General features: G+C 46.0%; 1 protein-coding gene across 1 annotated transcript; it reads left to right on the forward strand.

The window, feature by feature from the left end:
• The first annotated feature begins 12,582 nt into the window (after positions 1-12,582).
• NEFM (neurofilament medium chain) lies at positions 12,583-18,138 on the forward strand. Its single transcript, XM_006276809.4, has 3 exons — positions 12,583-13,694; positions 14,560-14,684; positions 16,090-18,138. The coding sequence occupies exons 1-3, from the start codon at positions 12,630-12,632 to the stop codon at positions 17,492-17,494; spliced, it is 2,595 nt and encodes an 864-aa protein (XP_006276871.3). The 5' UTR covers positions 12,583-12,629; the 3' UTR covers positions 17,495-18,138.
• The last annotated feature ends 728 nt before the right edge of the window (positions 18,139-18,866 follow it).

The raw sequence follows: 18,866 nt of genomic DNA on the forward strand, positions 1-18,866 counted from the left end.
GGTTGGCCCATAGGACCGGTGGCCCGCTGGAGAGTCCCGGAGCGGAACCACACTGGCAGGGGAGGCCAAGAGTGGGCCAGACGAGGGTCCCAGCAAGAGGCTGGGCATGAGAGAGGGAGCCCAGGGTGGGCCACAGTAGAGAGACAGACCGGACAACGTCCTTTACATCTGCAAGGCTTGGGGCGTGGTATCAGGGGAGGTAGGAGCCACGCATAGCCCATAAGGCTGGGGGCGCTTAGGTAGCGCCATTGTACGGGGAGACCCACGAGGGGTCCAGGAGCTGACAGGCCCGAGGAAACACAAGGCAGCCTCCCTATTACATATTACATCAAGACGTGGCGGAGAATGGAGGGTGCCCTCGGGCCGGAGTAGCGTGGTGAGAGGGCCTCGAGGAGATCACGGCCCTCCGCGAGGACCCCGCCGTGACATCAAGCAAGTTTTCCTGCCTGCACCGCGACCATCTACGGTGTAAGTAAAATAATCTTTAATCAACCGCTACGCGTCCGTGCCTAATTCTAGTCTGCCGGCCTGCATTCCCCGACCCACGTGCCAGGGCTGCTGGCCACAGTCTGCCGCGCGCCCCTGAGGGCCTCAGACCGCTCCCGGCCCGCACACCTGCCAGGAGTGGGTGGCCTGGTGGGGCTCCCAGTGGTGCAGGAGCCCCCAGGAAATGCCAGGCTAGTTACCACCCCAGTGAAATGTGGGTTGGGGCGCCTTAATCCCTAGCCCCCATGGCCGGGTGGGTTACCCCTTGTTTTGGGGGGCCCAGAGAGGGGACCCTTGGAGAGAGAGAATAAGGGCCATAGACCCAGGCCTGTCTGAACTCCCCCTGACTGGCCCATGCTGGGGCCAGGACCAGAAGGGTTGAAGGGCCAGGGGCCCACCATGAGGAACACCTAAGAGCTGAGGGCCTGGGGTCCTGACTGGCCTGGAGGTGGGCCAGGGCTAGAGAGCTGAAGGTCCTGGTGGGGGGATTACACCCGAAGGGGAATCAGTTCAGGGAGCTATGGTGCCTGGTATGACAGCAGAAGAGACTGCCTGAGGGGAAGGAATCCAGGTGGGGTTCAATAGTAGGATTCTGGGGCCCAGTATGGGGGCCAGTGATAGTGAGAACATCGTGATGCCATCTGCAAGGCTTGGGCTGCGGTGTAGGGGAGGAAAGGAGCAGCAGATAGCGCCTCCTGGCATGGAGGCAGTAAATGGGCAGCCTCCCGCTTTAATTACATCTATTAATTAATTACCAACAAGGCATGGCAGGCGAGAACATGGGAGGTTAGCCCAGGAACAGGTAGGTGAGCCATGGAGATCAGCCCCAAACAGGTCCCCTCTTACAGGCCCATGCACTACAAACATTAATCCCCAAAGACAAAGGGCCAGGCCATATCCTCAGCTGGCTCATAGTCAGAGGACCAAAACAGATTTACATCAGCTTTGAATCTGAAGAGCTGCTCAATATCTATAATTGAGAGCAGATTTTATAGACAACTCAGATCCCATTCAAGCAATCAAATTCTTAAATAAGCTTAAAACTTTGGGCCTGTATTTTTCAACAGGAAGTGCTAAGCACTTTGGAAAATGCTAGACATTATCAGTTTAAATAGGAGATGAGGTCTTTTGAAAATCTAGTCCCAATTGTGGGTGGGTGCTGAGCACCTGAAAATGTGATTTTATGCTTAAAATATTGGACCCAGGAGATTGACGTTAAATTCCAGATTGAGACAGACTCCCTTTATGTCTTGGGCAAGCTGCATAATGTTTGTTGTTCAATGTTACAGTATAGTGAAAAAAACACAGGGAGGTTATACTTACTTTCTTTCACCCCATTGTCTGTCTTATCTACTTGGATTATAATGTATTCTAACATAATACTCTGCATGATCATTGTCTTGTTCAGTGTGATCTTGATCTGCATTAGTACCCCTAAGTGGCAGCATTGTATAAATATTTGTAGTAATTGAAGTCAGTGGTATCTTGACAAAGTTTCATCTGGTGCACACAATATTCTCAAGAAAAGTGACCATATAGAACACATTAGCCACTTTTCAGATATATATTTAGATAGAAGAGGTTAAAAAAAAATCAAACCCTATCAAACCCACTACCATAGCTGGGGGAAAAAAGAGGTATTTTGGACTCCTTGAGCGCTAAAAAATTACTTTACTAACCTGCACTACTTCTCTATGCCAGATTTCAGCCCAGTTCAATTTTAAAACATATGATTCTGACCCTTAAAGAGCACACATGGTGCTATGGTTTGGGAGCACCATGGGAGCAAAGATGTGGTGCTCTTTCGCTTCACTTTTCATCTATACAAATCGGTCTTGGGGCTACCTTGGTTTGGGATGTGGCTCAGCTGCAAGGAATTGATTCTTTGCATGGTTTATACTACTGTATGACTCACAAGGACAGTCTGAAATTGGCCAGCCTCATTGAAGGCAGTGTTGGTGATTTAATGGCTCTGAAGCAGCAGTATTCTCCATGAGGGACCAGAAAATCCTAAATTAACTGTTTCCTAACTATTGATTAGACAACATCCATATAGGTTCCCATCACCCTTCTGTGCCTTCTCTATCAACCTGTTATTCAGTGTTATGACAGCAGATGACAAGCTATTGCAGACTGTACAGCATTTTCTCACCACTGTACAATTATCATTTTAAAAATATGTTGCTGCTGAATTCGGTGTCCAGTTCAGTGAAGAACAAGAAGTGTTGATCTGAATTATGTCTGGAAAAGCCACATCCTTTGCACTTTATTTCCATCAGCCAATGCTGTTCCAGACGTATTCTTCTCCTTTCTCATCTGCAGCAACCCTCATGGTTCTTATTCTGGGCCTCTCATACCCCTCTAGCAATACAAATCCACTCTGATCTGCAGTAGACCTGTGATTCTGTTCCAGAAATATGCAAGCTCTATGAATGCATCTTTGTTCTGATACACAGCTCTCCCTGGCTTTTCCTGTCCCGGGATTTGCCTAAAGAGATTCTTTCAGTCCTGCTAAATTGTGTGTGGGCCTTTTGATATAGCTAAATCTCCCCTATGATTATGACAACACTTGCCATACTCTGTCCATAGGAACTTAATGGGTGTTTGAACCCATGTTCCCAAACATGCAAAAACGTGGAGTATTACTTCTAGCAAAAGAATTGGGATGCACAATGGGAACAAAGGGGTTATAAGGTGACACCATTTTGTGAAGTTCAGTAATATCCTACAGCTAAAAATAGTAACATTAACATGAAAGCCCTCAGAAGAGTAGTTATAGCTAAAGCTAAGACAGCAAATTTATTAAAACTGCTTGTTTTCAGGGCTTTCGGGTTTGTATACAAAGAGCCTGATTCTTGTTTGTATACAGATTTTTTTTATGCCACACAGTGAAAATAATCTTAATATAAATGAGACTCAAACCCAAAGTCTTTTCTCAGATGCATTTGTATTTTTTACTAAATGAAAGTGCTTCCTTGTCTTTTTTCCCCTGCCTTTTTTTTTTCCCCAAATTTTATTCAAACTTTGCCTTTTTATTGCATCTTTGATTCAGTGATTCCAAAGCATTTCACAAAAGTGAATCAGGTTTCCAATGCTCCTTTAATGCAGATATGAATTATTTTTACTATATTATATTTCATATAAACTCTAAGGGTGTGTCCAGACAAGCGTGCATATGCCTCTTGCAGCATCTCCAAGCCTTTTGAGACGCTGCAAGAGGCACATGTGGGAATGAAAAAATGTTCATGCAAATGCAAATTTGCAGCGTGGGGGCAAAATTTAGACCCCAATTTAGCCAGCCAGAGCATCTTTATGCTTGGCCCATGCCCCAGTGCTGAAGCACGCTGCCTGTGTGCCAGCCGCAGGGAGCTGGACCCGGGTTCCTGCCAGTAAGTAGGGGAGAGGGAAGCTGAAAGAGGGGGGAGGGGACCATGGGAGGACCCCCACCAACCCCACCTGCTCCCCCAGCCCCCCGATGGCTGCCCTACCTTACTCCATCTCCTGCCTGCCCCCCCAATGGCTGCCCTGCCCAACCCCATCCAGCCCCATCCCCTGCCTACCTCCTGAACCCCTCTGATCGCTGCCTTGCCCAGTCCCAGCATCCCAGCAATTTAATTAAAAGAAAAAAAGAAAAAAAAGCCCAGCACTCATCAGCAGTAGCAGCTGCCATCAGGGTCACTGGGGCCTCGTGGCAGAGCGCCCCCAGCAGCACAGGGCCCGGGTGACAGCCGCAGGGGCCCCAGCTGGAGCTGCACAATGCCCTGCTGGCCCCAGCTGCACCCGTCCGATGGGGCAGGAGCAGTGCGGGTGCCAGTCAGCTGGGGCTGGACCCTGCTTCCCCCCCCAGTGCCCAGGGGGACTCTGCCATGAGGCCCCACAACCCCTGCTACTGCTGGTGAGTACCAGGCTTTTTTTTTTTTTTAAGTGCAGGGAGGCTGGGGCTGGATGGGACAGCCATCGGGGGGGCTGCAGAAGCCAGTGGGGGATGGGGCCAGGCAAGGCAGCAATCTGGGGGGCTGGGGAAGCAAGCAGATGTGGGGCATGTGTACCATGCAGGGGAGAGTGGTAGGATCTGCAGAGGCCATGTGTCCCCTGTGGGGAGCAGTCCATGAGCTGTGCAGGGGGGCTGCGCCCTGCAGAGGACAGGGGATCCACCCCTCCTGAGTAACCCCCTGCACAGTCGCTCCACAAGCCACCCACACCTACCCACACACCCCATGGGCCCCCCACATCCCTCCACAGCATCCCACATCCCCCACACCCCTTTCCACCCTCCTCCTGCAAACCCCACATCCCCCCAGTACACACCCTGCATGCCCAGCTGCCAGACAGGATTAGACCTGCTGGCAGGAGCTATGGCTGCAGGGGCAGCTGCCCCCACATTCTGGTTAGTGAAGGGGTCACAGGGAGCTCTAACTACTCTACGGTAAGAAAACTAAAGGCAAACAGCAAAACATATAGGTATTTAGAATTCATTTTATTATGATGATAGAGATCCTGGTAGGCTTCCAGCTTGCTTTAATCGTGTAAATATATCAATAAAACATCGCCCAACTGATCGCTGTCTCTCTGTCTCTATATATATGTAGTGTTCTTTTGTTTTAATTGTGGAGGAGCATGGATTTCAGGGTATTTTACAGAATGACTTTGGGATTTTTTTTATCAGGGATTTTTCAGTTTTCAAATAGGGAACACCAGAATTCCTGCTAGGGAGGCCAGTGGCAGGACCCTGGCAGAAGAGCCTGCCCAGACCTGGCACCTTGGACCCAGCTGGAGGTGGCTGACCTCCTGGCCAATTGGGGCCAGGAGGGCATACTTTGACAGTTCAAAGCAGGCCACCACACTGGGAACATCTTCCGGGCGATAGCTGCCCAGACGGCCAGGCAGGGGCACACATGGCAGTAGTGCTGCACAAAGGCCAACTCCACAGCCACAGCCCACTAGCAGCTGGCCCAGAGGGGCAGATGCCTCTACTGGCTGTGCAGTCCCCATCCAGGTCTGGCAGGTGCGCAGCAGGTCACAGCCAGGCAGAAGCCCCCACTGCCAGACTGCTGCAGTGGGTAAAGGGTGCAGGGGACTCTCAGGGCTGCTTCAGCAGTCCAGCTGGCACAAGGGGTAGTGTCCCCAAGTACCAATTGCCTGGGCTCCAGAAGCTCCTGAAAGCAAGTAGCCCTGAGCTATTTGACAGGACAGCTTCTTGTTCTGATGGGGCCAGGACAGGGCAGGTTTTTATACTTCTGGGGACAGCACAGGTGCTGGCCCCAGGCTCTAGCTCCCCCTGACTGCAGATCCTGGAGAAGCCAGGCAGGGTTATTTTGCCCCAAGTGGCACAATTTGCCCCACACCAGAGTGCATGTCCGGGCACATGCACTGAGGCAAAAAGCCCCAACTCAAATTTGCACCACTTCTATTTGAGCTGCTGCAAGTGCACATGCTTGCATGTGTGGATGTGCCCTGAGGGTTTTCCTGATTCAAAGTCCATTTAAGGCTTTATCGGTATTTGGATCTGGCACTTTGACACTAGTATAATCAGGAATATAAAAAAAATCAAGATTTGTGAAGTAGTCATTTTTATTTTACAGCCCAATACATTGATGTACAGAGAGATTAAAGAAACTTGCTGGCCCAGAACACTGAAGTCCTGGTTGCCAGTCCCACGCTCTAGCCAGTAGATAATGTTTGGAAATAGTTGCAGGTCTGTGAGTTATTATATAACCTAGTTCTGTAATCCTTCTTCAGGAGAGTAGGCTAAGTGACTTCTTATGTGAGAGTGGCCTTGTCTCATTAAAAAGCTTATGCAAGATTGTCCCATTGCTACTATAATGATTTTAGGTTGCAATTTATGTCTTCAAAAGCATTCTAACGAAACTATTTTTTAAGCACATCTAAAGCACATTGAAGGTAAGGGAAAATTCAGGCCCTTCATTTATAACGGTGACTAAAAATAGAAATAAAAATCTAAGAACGAACTATTACTAAAGACAGTTATTGTGCATGCATGCACTGTGACTACTTTTTGGATTGCACATTTTGCAGCTACAATGTCTAAGAACACACTTCAAATGCTCTGTGGGATTCAGTTCAGCAGCCACTTCCACTGTGAGCATGAAAAAGGGTCTATTTCCCCAAGTGCAGCTGCAGTGACAGCTCTAACAAACTTGTACATAGCATGAACATTTGCACCATGTGTATTTTCCAGGGTGAGCTGATCAAAGAACATTCGCAGTATTAATAGAGTACTTTAATATTCTGCAATTTAATGTGTTGGTGGAATATATGCAGTGAACAGTGAGTCCATTTCATTGTCTTAATAATTTCTTGAATAGAGAAAACTTTTGTCAAGTTTTTCCAGGGTGGGATGGATTAAAATAAAATACTGATTTTGCCACCAAGTTTGCTGTTTAAATGTATTTGCAAGGTATGAAATGTTCCCAGCAATTGATGATTTCATTGTTTTGTTTTTATAGAAATTCTATTGCACACCTACCAGAAATGTACAATTAACATCACTTGTACCAAATTATTCCTTTCAAGTTCCTTTAGTCCAAATATGGCTCAGTATGTGGGGCAAAGATACCAAGTGCAGAAACACGGCAAATTATAAATGCCAGAAGCTTGGATAATGGGTGGTTTTGTTTTTAATATTTAATTAGCTATATGTGGGAACAGAGCCATGTAGAACTCTGCATCTTCTGTGTGGGAATGAGCTCAAAACCAGTATCATTTCAGCGCCTGCCACTACAGCCTCATGTACAGAATCAGGCCTTGCTCCTACAGGTCCTCATGTAGAGTACTATATGAGATACAAGCTTGTTGCACACTGGGATGTGTGTCAGTAGAAACCACATGCGAATGCAAGTAAGATGCCGAGGAATACCATGCATCCCTCAGGTCATTGTCTCTCTTATAATCTTTTAGGGAAAGAGTAACATCTAGTGTTTAAAGCCGGGAGTTAAAAGTTGGAATTGCTGAATTCTTCTGAGAAGGATTAAAAAGGGAAGGAGACATGGGCTTTAGCATGTTCCTCATCACACTAATGAAGCACTTAGCTGCATGCTGCCCTTGTAGGCAGCAGTAACCAAGCAGTGTTCTCATAAAGGCAGAATGAGGTTCCTTGTGTTTGCTATCCTGCTTGTCATTTTGTGCCTGTAGTGAGCAGAAGGGGCATAAGGCCTAGCTTTCAAAAGGTGCTGCGCAACCACAACTTTCATCAACCTCAACTGGAGCGGCAACATGATCTGAGCTTCTGAAAACCAGCTTCTTTGAAAATGAACAGCATCCGAATGCCCTTCACAGTGACAGCAGCACAAAAGACCCCCCAGAACATTATTTCAGTTCAAAATGTCAGGCATCAGCTACAGATAACACCACTAAAATCAGTCAAATGTCCTAAGAGTAATATGTGCAGTATTCAGCAGGGGGCAATGCAGTATAGTAGGAGTGAAAGCACAAATCATGATTGCTGGCTTCTATTCCTTGTTTTTTCATGTCATTCTGGGCAAGTAACTCTGTTTCAGTTCACCCTTATGTAAAGTGGGAACAGTAGCACCTGTCTAAGATGCTATGAGCTTTAGTTAATAAATGTTTGTAAAGTGCTTTGCAATAAAAGATGCTAAACAAGTGTAAAACAGTGGCAGTAATATCTGCTACAAATTAGTAAGTAATGTTAGTTGTATGTGTACTACATTGCATTCTTGGACAATTCTTGGTTTTCCTTCCTTTGAAGCATCAGGTACTGATCACTGCTGAAGGCAAAATACTGATTGGGAAGCCCAGCGGTGTAATGCAGTACAGCAAGCTATGGACTGCTGTATAACTTGTCAGTGGGCCTACACTGCTTTACAGTAGACAAAGATTTGAGTGGGTTGGGTTTTTAGTTTTGTTTTCACTTGAGTCATAATGCATGTTTTGGACTAGATCCATCACTGGCATAAATCATTATCAGTGGTCTATGGCAATCTACACAAGCTAAAATGCTGGCCCTTTAAAATTATGGAAGAAATTATTGTGGCTATGAATGTTACGCTCCAAAACGTTAAAAAATGTACAATGCAGTATTTTGAAAAATGCAAAATAAATACTTCAGAAAAATTAAGCCTACGTAGCAAATATATGTTTAGTTATGTCAAGGCACTAAATTATTCTATTGCAGTGTGTGGGTAGCTGTGAAATCATTCTTGGTGATGATACAGTGGAAGAAACTTAAGTCTATAGTTTTATGGCTCTTGCAGCACATAAATCAGTGAAGTGAATAACAGCAACAAGGTTAATGATGATCTGCAGAAATTTGCAAGGAACTCACCCATAAACTGAAAGCAAATGCGATTTAGGATTGGGTTTTCAGGAATTTATTCTTTTATAACTACAGTTTGCTAGCTTCAAAAGCAATATTTTTGTCTACAAAAGGTAATACAAATGTCTGGAAATCCAGACTTGATTTAGAGCAATAAAACACCCTCTCCCAGCAGCATAAGAATGTTACAGAGCAGTCTAATGCTGTAGAAACATTACTGTGTTTTAGTCCTGTGTTGAATACCTGTAATTAGAATAGAAAGAAAATTCTGCAGGCAAATCTCAGGCAAGCAAATATTTTTACCTTATCAGAGCATTTGTATTTTATTCTTTGACACATTTATTAAACAGCTGTAAGAAGTTAAATTGTTCAGACCACTCAGACCCACCATTACTCATATAAGTCTGAAACACAGAGCAATTACATGAATATGATTTTTCATCATTGCTCTTGCTGCTCTTCCTTCATTGAGTTGCCTGGTTCCCAAAGTGATGCTAAGTACGATTTATAAACTTCTGATCATCTGTCATTAATCCACAAGCAGGAGCTGACTGTTCAGGCCATAAGATTCAAAGCAGATTACAACAGAGCAAAATGTTGGTATTGATTGATGGACAGTTCCTCGTAGCAGCTCCCTCTGAGTATGAAAGAATGGATTCCTTATTCATTTGGTGGCCAGATAGTGCAAGGCACTCTGTTTCTTTTTGACTTGAGTGGGAAAGATGAAGCCTGAATCTCTCTCAAGAATTGTCCAGCACCTTAAAGGATCAGGCCCTTGCTGCATAGCTCAGTCTGTTGGGGGGTTTTTTTCCTTAGCTACTGCCTATAAACATTAATAGGCCATATCCAAATCTGGACTAAAGGCAGAATGGTAAAGATACCAAAGAAATATGATATTCATTACCAATATTTAAGATTCCACAAAAGCAAGATTCTCACCTGGAATAAACTGGTATACAACTTCACTGAAGTCAATAGAGCAATTTTTACTGTCTGAAGATCTAGCTCACTGTTTAAATGCTAACTGTAAATAACATTGAGCCAAATCTTTAGTCCTTATTTACTCAGGTAAAACTCTAAAAGTCGGTGTTTTCTTACTTTCCATTTAATTAGTAATGCCTTTTCAGCTTGTATAACACATGCTTCTATTAAAAAGTACCACTTTCTAAAGAAGAGCTGAACAGATCCAACCCAAGGTATTCCATGATCTATTCAGTCAGTCTGCTCCACTGTAGCATCTCTATAACCTACAAAATCTGCCCCCCCCCACAAAATCTGCCATGAGCTTTCAGAATGCTGTGCCTTCTACCTCCTGCTTTTTGCTCTTTTCTAAAAAGGAATGGTGCACAAATCAGTATCGTCTTTCTACAGCTCTTCTCTTACAGCAGGTTTTGTCAATGCTATACAATCAACATTTAAAATCAATATATTTCCTTTTCTATTCTAAATGACATTTTCCAGCATTACCTCCAGCCCCCTACATAAAAGGATTAAATATCAGTATTCTGTTTGCTCAAAAGTAGCAACACTTGTGTGTTAAACTGAAACAAGAAGTTTTCCATGAGCAAAAATATTACCCTTCATCTCAAAAATCCTAAGGTAGACACTGAAGTGGGAAGGACTTAATTGCTCATCAGAAATAAGGTAATGTTTTAGACAGTTTTCACTGACTCATTCTAACCTTCATATCACCTTCATAAAAATGTAGCATGTTTTGTCCACATGCATATAATTATGGACCTGAACATTACCATAAAAGAGATTTGTTTCCGAATGAGAACACTTTGCTTCTGTAAAATGATTTCTTAAGGATTTGTGTGTATGTGTGTATGCACCTCCTTCTGCCATCCCTATTTTGATTTTTTAAAAAGATAATATAAACTATGAAGCTCACTGCATTCTATATGAGTTTACAGTGCCTTAATTTTATTCAGTAAATAAATCAAACTTTATTAGCACTCAGTGTTTGGCTTTGGGGTTTTGAATAATCTGTGCATCAATGTAGTTAATGCAAAGGAATTTTATACCAACGCTAAATATGGCTCTTCTTTCCATTGTCTGTCAGCAAATCATCTTATTTTCAGAGCAGGAAAAGAATAAAACAAAGTACCAGGCACCTCTGTTAACCCTATGTTTTCTGTAACAATAAGTTATCTTTGTGTGCAATGAACAGCTTCTGTTTTTGTTTTTTCCCTACAGAATGTAATCAAAGGAAGAGAATATCAGCCAAGGGAATTATAACACAGCTTTTTTCCCTCTGAAAGTAAGTAAAATGCAGTACCAATGGAACCAGTATTTTTAACCAGTCCTGACTACCTACTTAGTCCAATGGTCTGTTTTTCACCTATGGAGAAACTCTGAACAAAATTAATGGGATGCATTCAGAATTCTTGATTGCTTGTTATACTAAAACCTTCTTTTTATGTTTGTCAGATACATCTCCAAACACTTTAAACTGATCTAACAGACCATAACAAACTGTTTGCAAATGCAATTCAGCAGATACCTTGAACAGTTCTGATTTCCTTTCTCCAGTGACTGCAGTGCTGCAGTCCTATGACAACACCATATTAATGAGCCAATGGCGATACAATGTTCCATGTGGTTTGCAAAGTTTAACCCTGTCCCTCAGACTTTTCAAACTGCACACAGTGAAGAGATAAGGCAGCATTACAATTATCATTTTCTATGCAAGGTTAAAGACAAGTAGGTAATTTGTGCATATGGTTCTCCCTCTTGAATTTTGCTGCCTTCTAAATAGACATATTTTCATTACCTACTGGAGGAAGGAATGCAGAGGTAAAATCTAACCCCTCAGCACTGCTTTTTAGGCACCAGATTTGTTTCTTACAGCAACAGCAATGAATTCTCCCTGCAATTAACTAGTTAAGAGGCTAGCTAGACACTACAAGGTACCCCTCAAAAATGATAAGGTGCCACCATAAGCTTCACGGAGAGAAATTACAAGCAATGCAGCAAGCATTATGTTAAAAATGAGAGCAAGAAAGGGGAGGAAAAAGAGAGCCAAGAATCAGAAAAGTGAATGAAAAAAGGTTTTAAATTCGAGGGCACCTTTTCTAAATAAATATATATCTCTGTGCATCTCCCTGTTACACTGCGGATGCTTTGTGCATGCGCCGGTGAAAGGGGAAACTGCAATGGACTTCCTGCTGCAGGATTCCACTTTTCTGCTTTTGTCTTTCAGCCCTGACAGCTGGAAAGCCAAGTCTGGCCCTCTCAAGTGTCATAAAGCAAAGCCTATGAGACTTTGCCCTCTGAATCCCCTCCCCGACTTTCAGTTTCTTTCCGGGGCCTTTTTTGACCTTCAGATGTCAGCTCTCGCGGGGGGGCGGGGGGGAGCCGAGGGGGGTCGTGGCTGCTCTCCCCTGGATTCACAGAGAGAGAGGCGACCTCCCTCTCGCCCGCGGTGAGGCTTGGAGGGGGCGATGTCGGCGGGGGGCGGCTCTGCATTGCAGAGGGAGCCCGGCTCCGTCCGGGCGCCTTCCTGCTCGTTTCAAGCCGGGCTCGGAGAAAACAGCGCCCCGTGCCGCCGCCCCGTCCCCTCCGCCGCTGGCCTTGGTGCTGAAGCCGGCGGCGGCGGCGGCGCACGCTCCTTACCTGCCCCGGAGCGCCGTGCCAGGGCCCCGCCCGCTCCCGCGGGCCCGGCTCCGGGCCGGGGCGGGGGCGGGGGCGGGCAGGAAGCCGGCCGAGGAGCGGGGCGGGCCCCGGCGCCACGTGGCGCTAGGAGCCCGCCCCCGGAGCACGTGGCGGCGGCCGGGCCGGCAATATAAGGGGCGTGCGGGCGGGCAGGCAGCGCTGTGAAGCCGCACACGTCCCCCCGTCTTCCAAGATGAGCTACTCCCTGGACGCGCTGGGTGGCCCGGCCGCCTACCGGCGGGTGAGCGAGACCCGCGCCGCCTACAGCCGCGCCAGCGCCTCGCCTTCCAGCGGCTTCCGCTCGCAGTCGTGGTCTCGGGGCTCGGGCAGCACCGTGTCCTCATCCTACAAGCGGCCCGGCCTGGGCGCCGCCCGCGCCGCCTATGGCTCCACGCTGCTCAGCTCCTCCGAGAGCCTGGACCTGAGCCAGGCCTCGCTGCTCAACGGCACGGGCGACTTCAAGCTGAGCCGCTCCAACGAGAAGGAGCAGCTGCAGGGGCTGAACGACCGCTTCGCCGGCTACATCGAGAAAGTGCACGGCCTGGAGCAGCAGAACAAGGAGCTGGAGGCGGAGATCGCGGCGCTGCGCCAGAGGCAGGCGGGGCGCACGCAGCTCGGCGACGCCTACGAGCAGGAGCTGCGGGAGCTGCGCTTCGCCCTGGAGCAGGTGAACCACGAGAAGTCGCAGATCCAGCTGGACTCGGACCACATCGAGGAGGACATCCAGCGGCTCAAGGAGCGCTTCGACGACGAGGCCCGCCTGCGCGATGAGACGGAGGCCGCCATCCGCGCCCTGCGCAAGGACGTCGAGGAGGCCTCGCTGGTCAAGGTGGAGCTGGACAAGAAGGTGCTGTCGCTGCAGGACGAGGTGGCTTTCCTGCGCGGCAACCACGAGGAGGAGGTGGCCGAGCTGCTCGCCCAGATCCAGGCGTCCCACGTGGCGGTGGAGAGGAAGGACTACCTGAAGACCGACCTCACCACGGCGCTCAAGGAGATCCGGGCGCAGCTGGAGTGCCACTCCGACCAGAACATGCACCAGGCCGAGGAGTGGTTCAAGTGCCGCTACGCCAAGCTCACCGAGGCGGCCGAGCACAACAAGGAGGCCATCCGCTCCGCCAAGGAGGAGATCTCCGAGTACCGGCGGCAGCTGCAGAGCAAGAGCATCGAGCTGGAGTCGGTGCGGGGCACCAAGGAGTCCCTGGAGCGGCAGCTCAGCGACATCGAGGAGCGCCACAGCGGCGACCTCTCCACCTACCAGGTACGCGGGAGCGGCGCGGCGCGGCGCGGGGGGGAGGCTGTGCCGTGCGCTTGCCGACCCGGAACGGGAAAGCCGGCTCGGCGGGGGCTCGGGCGGTGCAGAGCGGGCGGCTCGTGCGCTGCGCCAGCTCCGCGGCGGCCTCTGGCCCCAAACAACGCAAGCGCGCCTGGTTGCGGGCCCCGGCAGCAAAGCGATGTCTCCGCAGGGGGCTAGTCCCCGCCCTGCACAGTTGACCTAGGAAGGGCACGACGTGGAGGAGCGAGGAAACGCAATGCCCGGCTTTGCCAAGAGCATTTTGTAGTGCTTGGACACCAAGTAGTGGATCCTCATGGGGCCGCTTAGGAAAGCGGTTCAGGTTAACACCATAAGGAATATTTCAGCTGAGATGTGAAAATATATTCCATAGCTATCTGCTGGCTGCGTGTTAAACAGCCAGCCGGACCTTTGATTTTTTTTTATTTTTTTATTTTTTTTAGAAGGGATGTTTTAAAAGAGTCTGGTAAATTCGGGCTACAGTTTACTGATAGCTAAGGAAGATCTTAAAGTATGTTCAGGGACTTAAAGAGTCGAACCTATGTAATGACCGCATTGCAAAGCGTCTTGCCTGAGTCAGTACTGCAGGATCAGCCCCCCAAAGCTTTGCTGTGAAGCAGTCGGCTGAGAAATGTTGGGCCTGATCCTGACGGCACCATTACACTCCCTGTTCCTTTCCTTCATTACCTCTGTTTTCTCAGAGCGGGTTCCTGAGAGGCTTCGTGGCAGAACCTTTCACTGTTGCTGTTATGATACAACATTGTTTTCTTGGCTGGGATGCTCTTTACTTGCAGGCAGTTATTTCATGTTATTTCTTGTCTTTCTGTTGCAGGACACAATTCATCAGTTGGAAAATGAGCTTAGAGGTACAAAATGGGAAATGGCACGTCATTTGAGGGAATACCAGGATCTCCTCAATGTCAAGATGGCTCTGGATATTGAAATCGCTGCATATAGGTACAGTAGGAACATTGCGGATTCGTCTGGAATATTAATTGCACTGCAGATGCTGCTGGCTCCAACCAGCCTTTGCCATTTAAAAGCTCCAAAAGCTTTTGTCATTAGTGAGGCTGATCTTTACTGAACCTAAAACAAATGCAGAAATACCTTCCAACTGAACAAAATATTAGCACTCTTTAAAATCTGTGTAAACCTAAGAATTTATGAAGCCAGACTTAATAATTGATCCTGCTTTTGGGGAAATCAGTGGTTAAACTCCAATGACTTCAAACAGGATAGGGCCATTAGAATGCAGTATTGGAATAGGATAAGCCAGCATTCGATAGCCAAGGACAGCTTCTATTTTGTAATGACTATACTTCAAATATCACATCTTGAGTTAGTGACACCTGTCATCTTTTAATGCCCTTTTATTAATTTAGAGCAAAGATGTATTTTTTTTAAAGGTTTCAAATAAGGACTATGGAGCTAAATATTACAAAGTACTTTCAGTTTTCTTAACTTTCTTCCAGTATCAATTTTGAATTGGTCTTGCAGCAGGCATATAGCTTGCTATTGCCATCATCTGGCAGGATTTTTTTTTTTTTAAGCTTCTTAATGTACCGCATAGTAATTTTTGAAAATAAAACATGCAAACAATGACTCCTGGGTTGGAGGTTTAGATAAAACGCTTACATTTTCTGCAGTATAAATAAAAACAGCAAAATACACTATTAGCAAGAAAACATCTTCAAATCCCAGTGCCATTCTGTGACTGATAGCCCAGGCACCTTTTGTGCCTATGTAAAACCATGTATTTTAGTAGTTTTTGCCCAGATTACCATCATTTAAATCCAGGTAGATTTGTTATAGCAGAGACACTTTTCAAAGCTGTATAAAGGGTTTGGATGCCTTAATGAAAATGAAAGATCTAAAATCCCTAGTTGGGTGTGAAAGTCTTGGACATATTTAATATTTCTGTGTTTTATGTAGAGAGGCTCCAGTCTTCAGCTGGACTCCACGGAAGTCAACAGCTTTGCCATGGTCTATACCAACTTAAGTATCTGGCTCATAAATCTGAATTGCCATTTTACAAGACAAAAGCATATAAGGATCCTTATGATCAGCAAGCGTTAGAGCTGAAAAAAAACCTGTCTGCTCTATGCAGCCCTTGTATGGCACCGTGAGCCTGATCCAAAGCTTGGTCTGTGGGTCAGTGAAAACCTTCTCACTGACTCCAGCAGGCTTTGCATCAGTCTTTGTAGAAGCAAGAATAACAGATACTTGAATCATTCTTAGCCTATTCCACATGATATGAAACACTGGTTTATTTCTGTTGAGTGCAGCTGACCCAGAAGCCAGCTCTCTTAGGTGCTCAGTTGTCCTATATACATGCAAATTTTTATCGTCTTTATTTCACTAGGAAACTACTGGAGGGTGAAGAAACAAGATTCAGTGCCTTCGCTGGAAGCATTACTGGGCCCACATTTACACACAGGCAACCATCAGTCACAATATCCTCTACTAAAATACAGAAACCAAAAGCTGAACCACCAAAGCTAAAGGTCCAGCACAAGTTTGTAGAAGAAATCATTGAAGAGACAAAAGTTGAGGATGAAAAGTCAGAAATGGATGATGCCCTGGCAGCCATTGCAGAGGAGCTGGCAGCCAAGCAGGTAGAAGAGAAGGAGGAAGAAAAGGCAGAAGAGGGAGAAGCAGTAGAAGAGGAAATTGTGGCTGAGGAGAAAGCTCCAGTGGAAGCAGCTGCACCTGAAGGTGAAGAAGAAGAAGGCGAGAAGGAGGAAGAAGCAGAGGAGGAGGAAGAAGCCGGAAAATCTGATGAAGCAGAAGAAGGAGGTTCTGAAAAAGAAGAAACAGAGGGTGAGGAAGCTGAAGAAGGTGAGGCAGGAGAAGCTGAGGTTGAGGCGAAGGAAGAGGCAGAGGAGGCTGTAGCAAAAGAGAAGGTGGAGAAAGTGAAAACATCCCCACCAAAGTCACCCCCTAAATCTCCTGTAGCAGAAGCAGCTAAGGAAGAACTGAAGGAAGCAGAAGGAGAAAGTGAAGAGAAAAAAGATGAAAAAGAAGGTAAAGAGGAGAAAGCCAAGGAAGAGGAGAAGGCAGGGTCTCCAGAGAAGCCGGCTACTCCAGAGAAGGCAGGGTCCCCAGAGAAGCCAGCTACTCCGGACAAGCCGGCTACTCCAGAGAAGGCAGGGTCCCCAGAGAAGCCAGCTACTCCGGACAAGCCAGCTACTCCAGAGAAGGCAGGGTCCCCAGAGAAGCCAGCTACTCCGGACAAGCCAGCTACTCCAGAGAAGGCAGGGTCCCCAGAGAAGCCAGCCACTCCAGTGAAAGAAGAAGAGTCAGTGGTGGAAGAGACGGTTTCAGTCACAAAGGCAACAAAAGTGAGTGCAGAGAAAGAGTCTAAAGAAGAAAAAGTGAGCAGCAAAGAGGAGGAAAGCGATAAGGTGTCCAAAGGGTCCACAAAAGAAGACATTGCAGTGAATGGAGAGGTAGAAGAGAAAACGGAGGAATTGAAAGAAAAGGAAATTGAGGAGGAAGATAAGGGAGTGGTCACCAATGGCCTGGATGTGAGCCCAACTGAAGAGAAGAAAGAGAAGGGTGATGAGAAAATTGTGGTAACGAAAAAGGTAGAGAAAATCACTAGTGAAGGTGAGGATGGCACAACCAAATACATTACGAAGTCTGTGACAGTCACCCAGAAGGTGGAGGAACATGAAGAAACCTTTGAGGAGAAATTGGTGTCCACTAAGAAGGTAGAGAAAGTCACTTCACATGCCGTAGTAAAAGAAGTAAAAGGGGGTGACTAAAAGTAATAGTTAAAAAAAATTAAAAGAGCTTAGGTCGGTGCAAAAGGTTAAGCCATATGACAGCTGCAAAATGCATGCGAGTGACGGCTTTAAAGCAGAATGGGTTCTCTCATGGAGGCTCCAGACACACTTATTTAATTTTCTTTTCTTTTTTCTTTCTTCTTTCTTTCTTTCTTTTTTTTTTTTTTTTTTGTGCAATACTTGGGGGAGGGCGGGAATGCATGCAAGTTCGAGATGTGCTCCCTCCACAGAACTTGGGGAATTAAAACAAAACAAAAGAAAAAAAATGAATGCATGAGATGAAATGTCCAAAGAAACTCTTGAATTTCCTGAGCTGTCAGAGGGACACATCTAAGGAACATCTTAAGATGTATTATGCAAAGAACCAACTGAGCCAAAAACAATAACAACAATAATAATAATAATAATAATAATAATACTAATAATAATTATGAAATAACCAGAACTCTCCTAGCCTTAAAAAAGCTACTTATTAATAATTATGTTTACCTCACTGGTGCAATTAAGATGGACTTTTGTTCATGGGAGAACCTAGTTGACATGCACAGTATACAACCTTTTGTTGTTCGATGTAAAACCGTCACAGCGGTTCTTGCTCAATAAAGGTCAATATTGGAAATGTGCCTTGTTTTGTGGTGCTTTCTCTGGAACTTTCCCCAGGTTATATACATTTATTTATTATTACTTATAGACTAGCTTTGATTTACCCTCTTTTTTTTTTTTTTTTTCATTTCCCCAAAAAAGGACATCCCCTAAAAAAACCCCAAAAAACCAGCCAATTGGTATCAGTTTTCAAATGCACTAATTATCTGCAACTCTACAGAAATGAAAGTTTAGATTTAAATTATCTTGAGCTTTGTGAAGCAGATACTTAAGAGCCTGGTCCACTGCCCATTGGGACAGAGGGGAATATTTGAACTAAATTCATTGGGTGTTAGTTTAGACCTTGGATGCTTATAAAGAGGTTTGGATTGGCACCTCTGCAAAGTCAAGCTCTCTTTTGGGATCATATGTGGTCCTGTTCACCCTACAGGCAGGGCTACTTCTAACCTGTAAGGGTTAGAAAAGAATGTCCAGGATACATTCAGTCTTTGGCTTCTTTGTGGATCTGCTTTCTGATATGGGCACTGAGACCCATCAGTCCATGTCACAAAAAGACATCAACTACATTGTCTTTAAAGAGTTTTGATGGTTACTGCTCTTGCCATGATACCCAGAAACAGATATTCTCTTCCCTACCCTGTATACTTGAGACACTTTATTGTCCATGTTAAACTCAGTCACAAAGTTCATCATAGCAAATAAAGTCTTGGGAAAAAGTAAATTATTCTAAAAAGAATACTGGCACTAA

The sequence above is a fragment of the Alligator mississippiensis genome, chromosome 7, assembly GCF_030867095.1.
Source record: "Alligator mississippiensis isolate rAllMis1 chromosome 7, rAllMis1, whole genome shotgun sequence".
NCBI classification, from domain to species: domain Eukaryota; kingdom Metazoa; phylum Chordata; order Crocodylia; family Alligatoridae; genus Alligator; species Alligator mississippiensis.

What these genes read in the sequence shown, in the direction of transcription:
- NEFM (XM_006276809.4), top strand. Translation starts at nt 12,630, where the DNA reads ATGAGCTACTCCCTGGACGCGCTGGGTGGCCCGGCCGCCTACCGGCGG. An exon ending in GCGACCTCTCCACCTACCAG is followed by an intron (nt 13,695 to 14,559) that starts GTACGCGGGAGC and finishes TTTCTGTTGCAG; the next exon opens with GACACAATTCATCAGTTGGA. An exon ending in ATTGAAATCGCTGCATATAG is followed by an intron (nt 14,685 to 16,089) that starts GTACAGTAGGAA and finishes TTATTTCACTAG; the next exon opens with GAAACTACTGGAGGGTGAAG.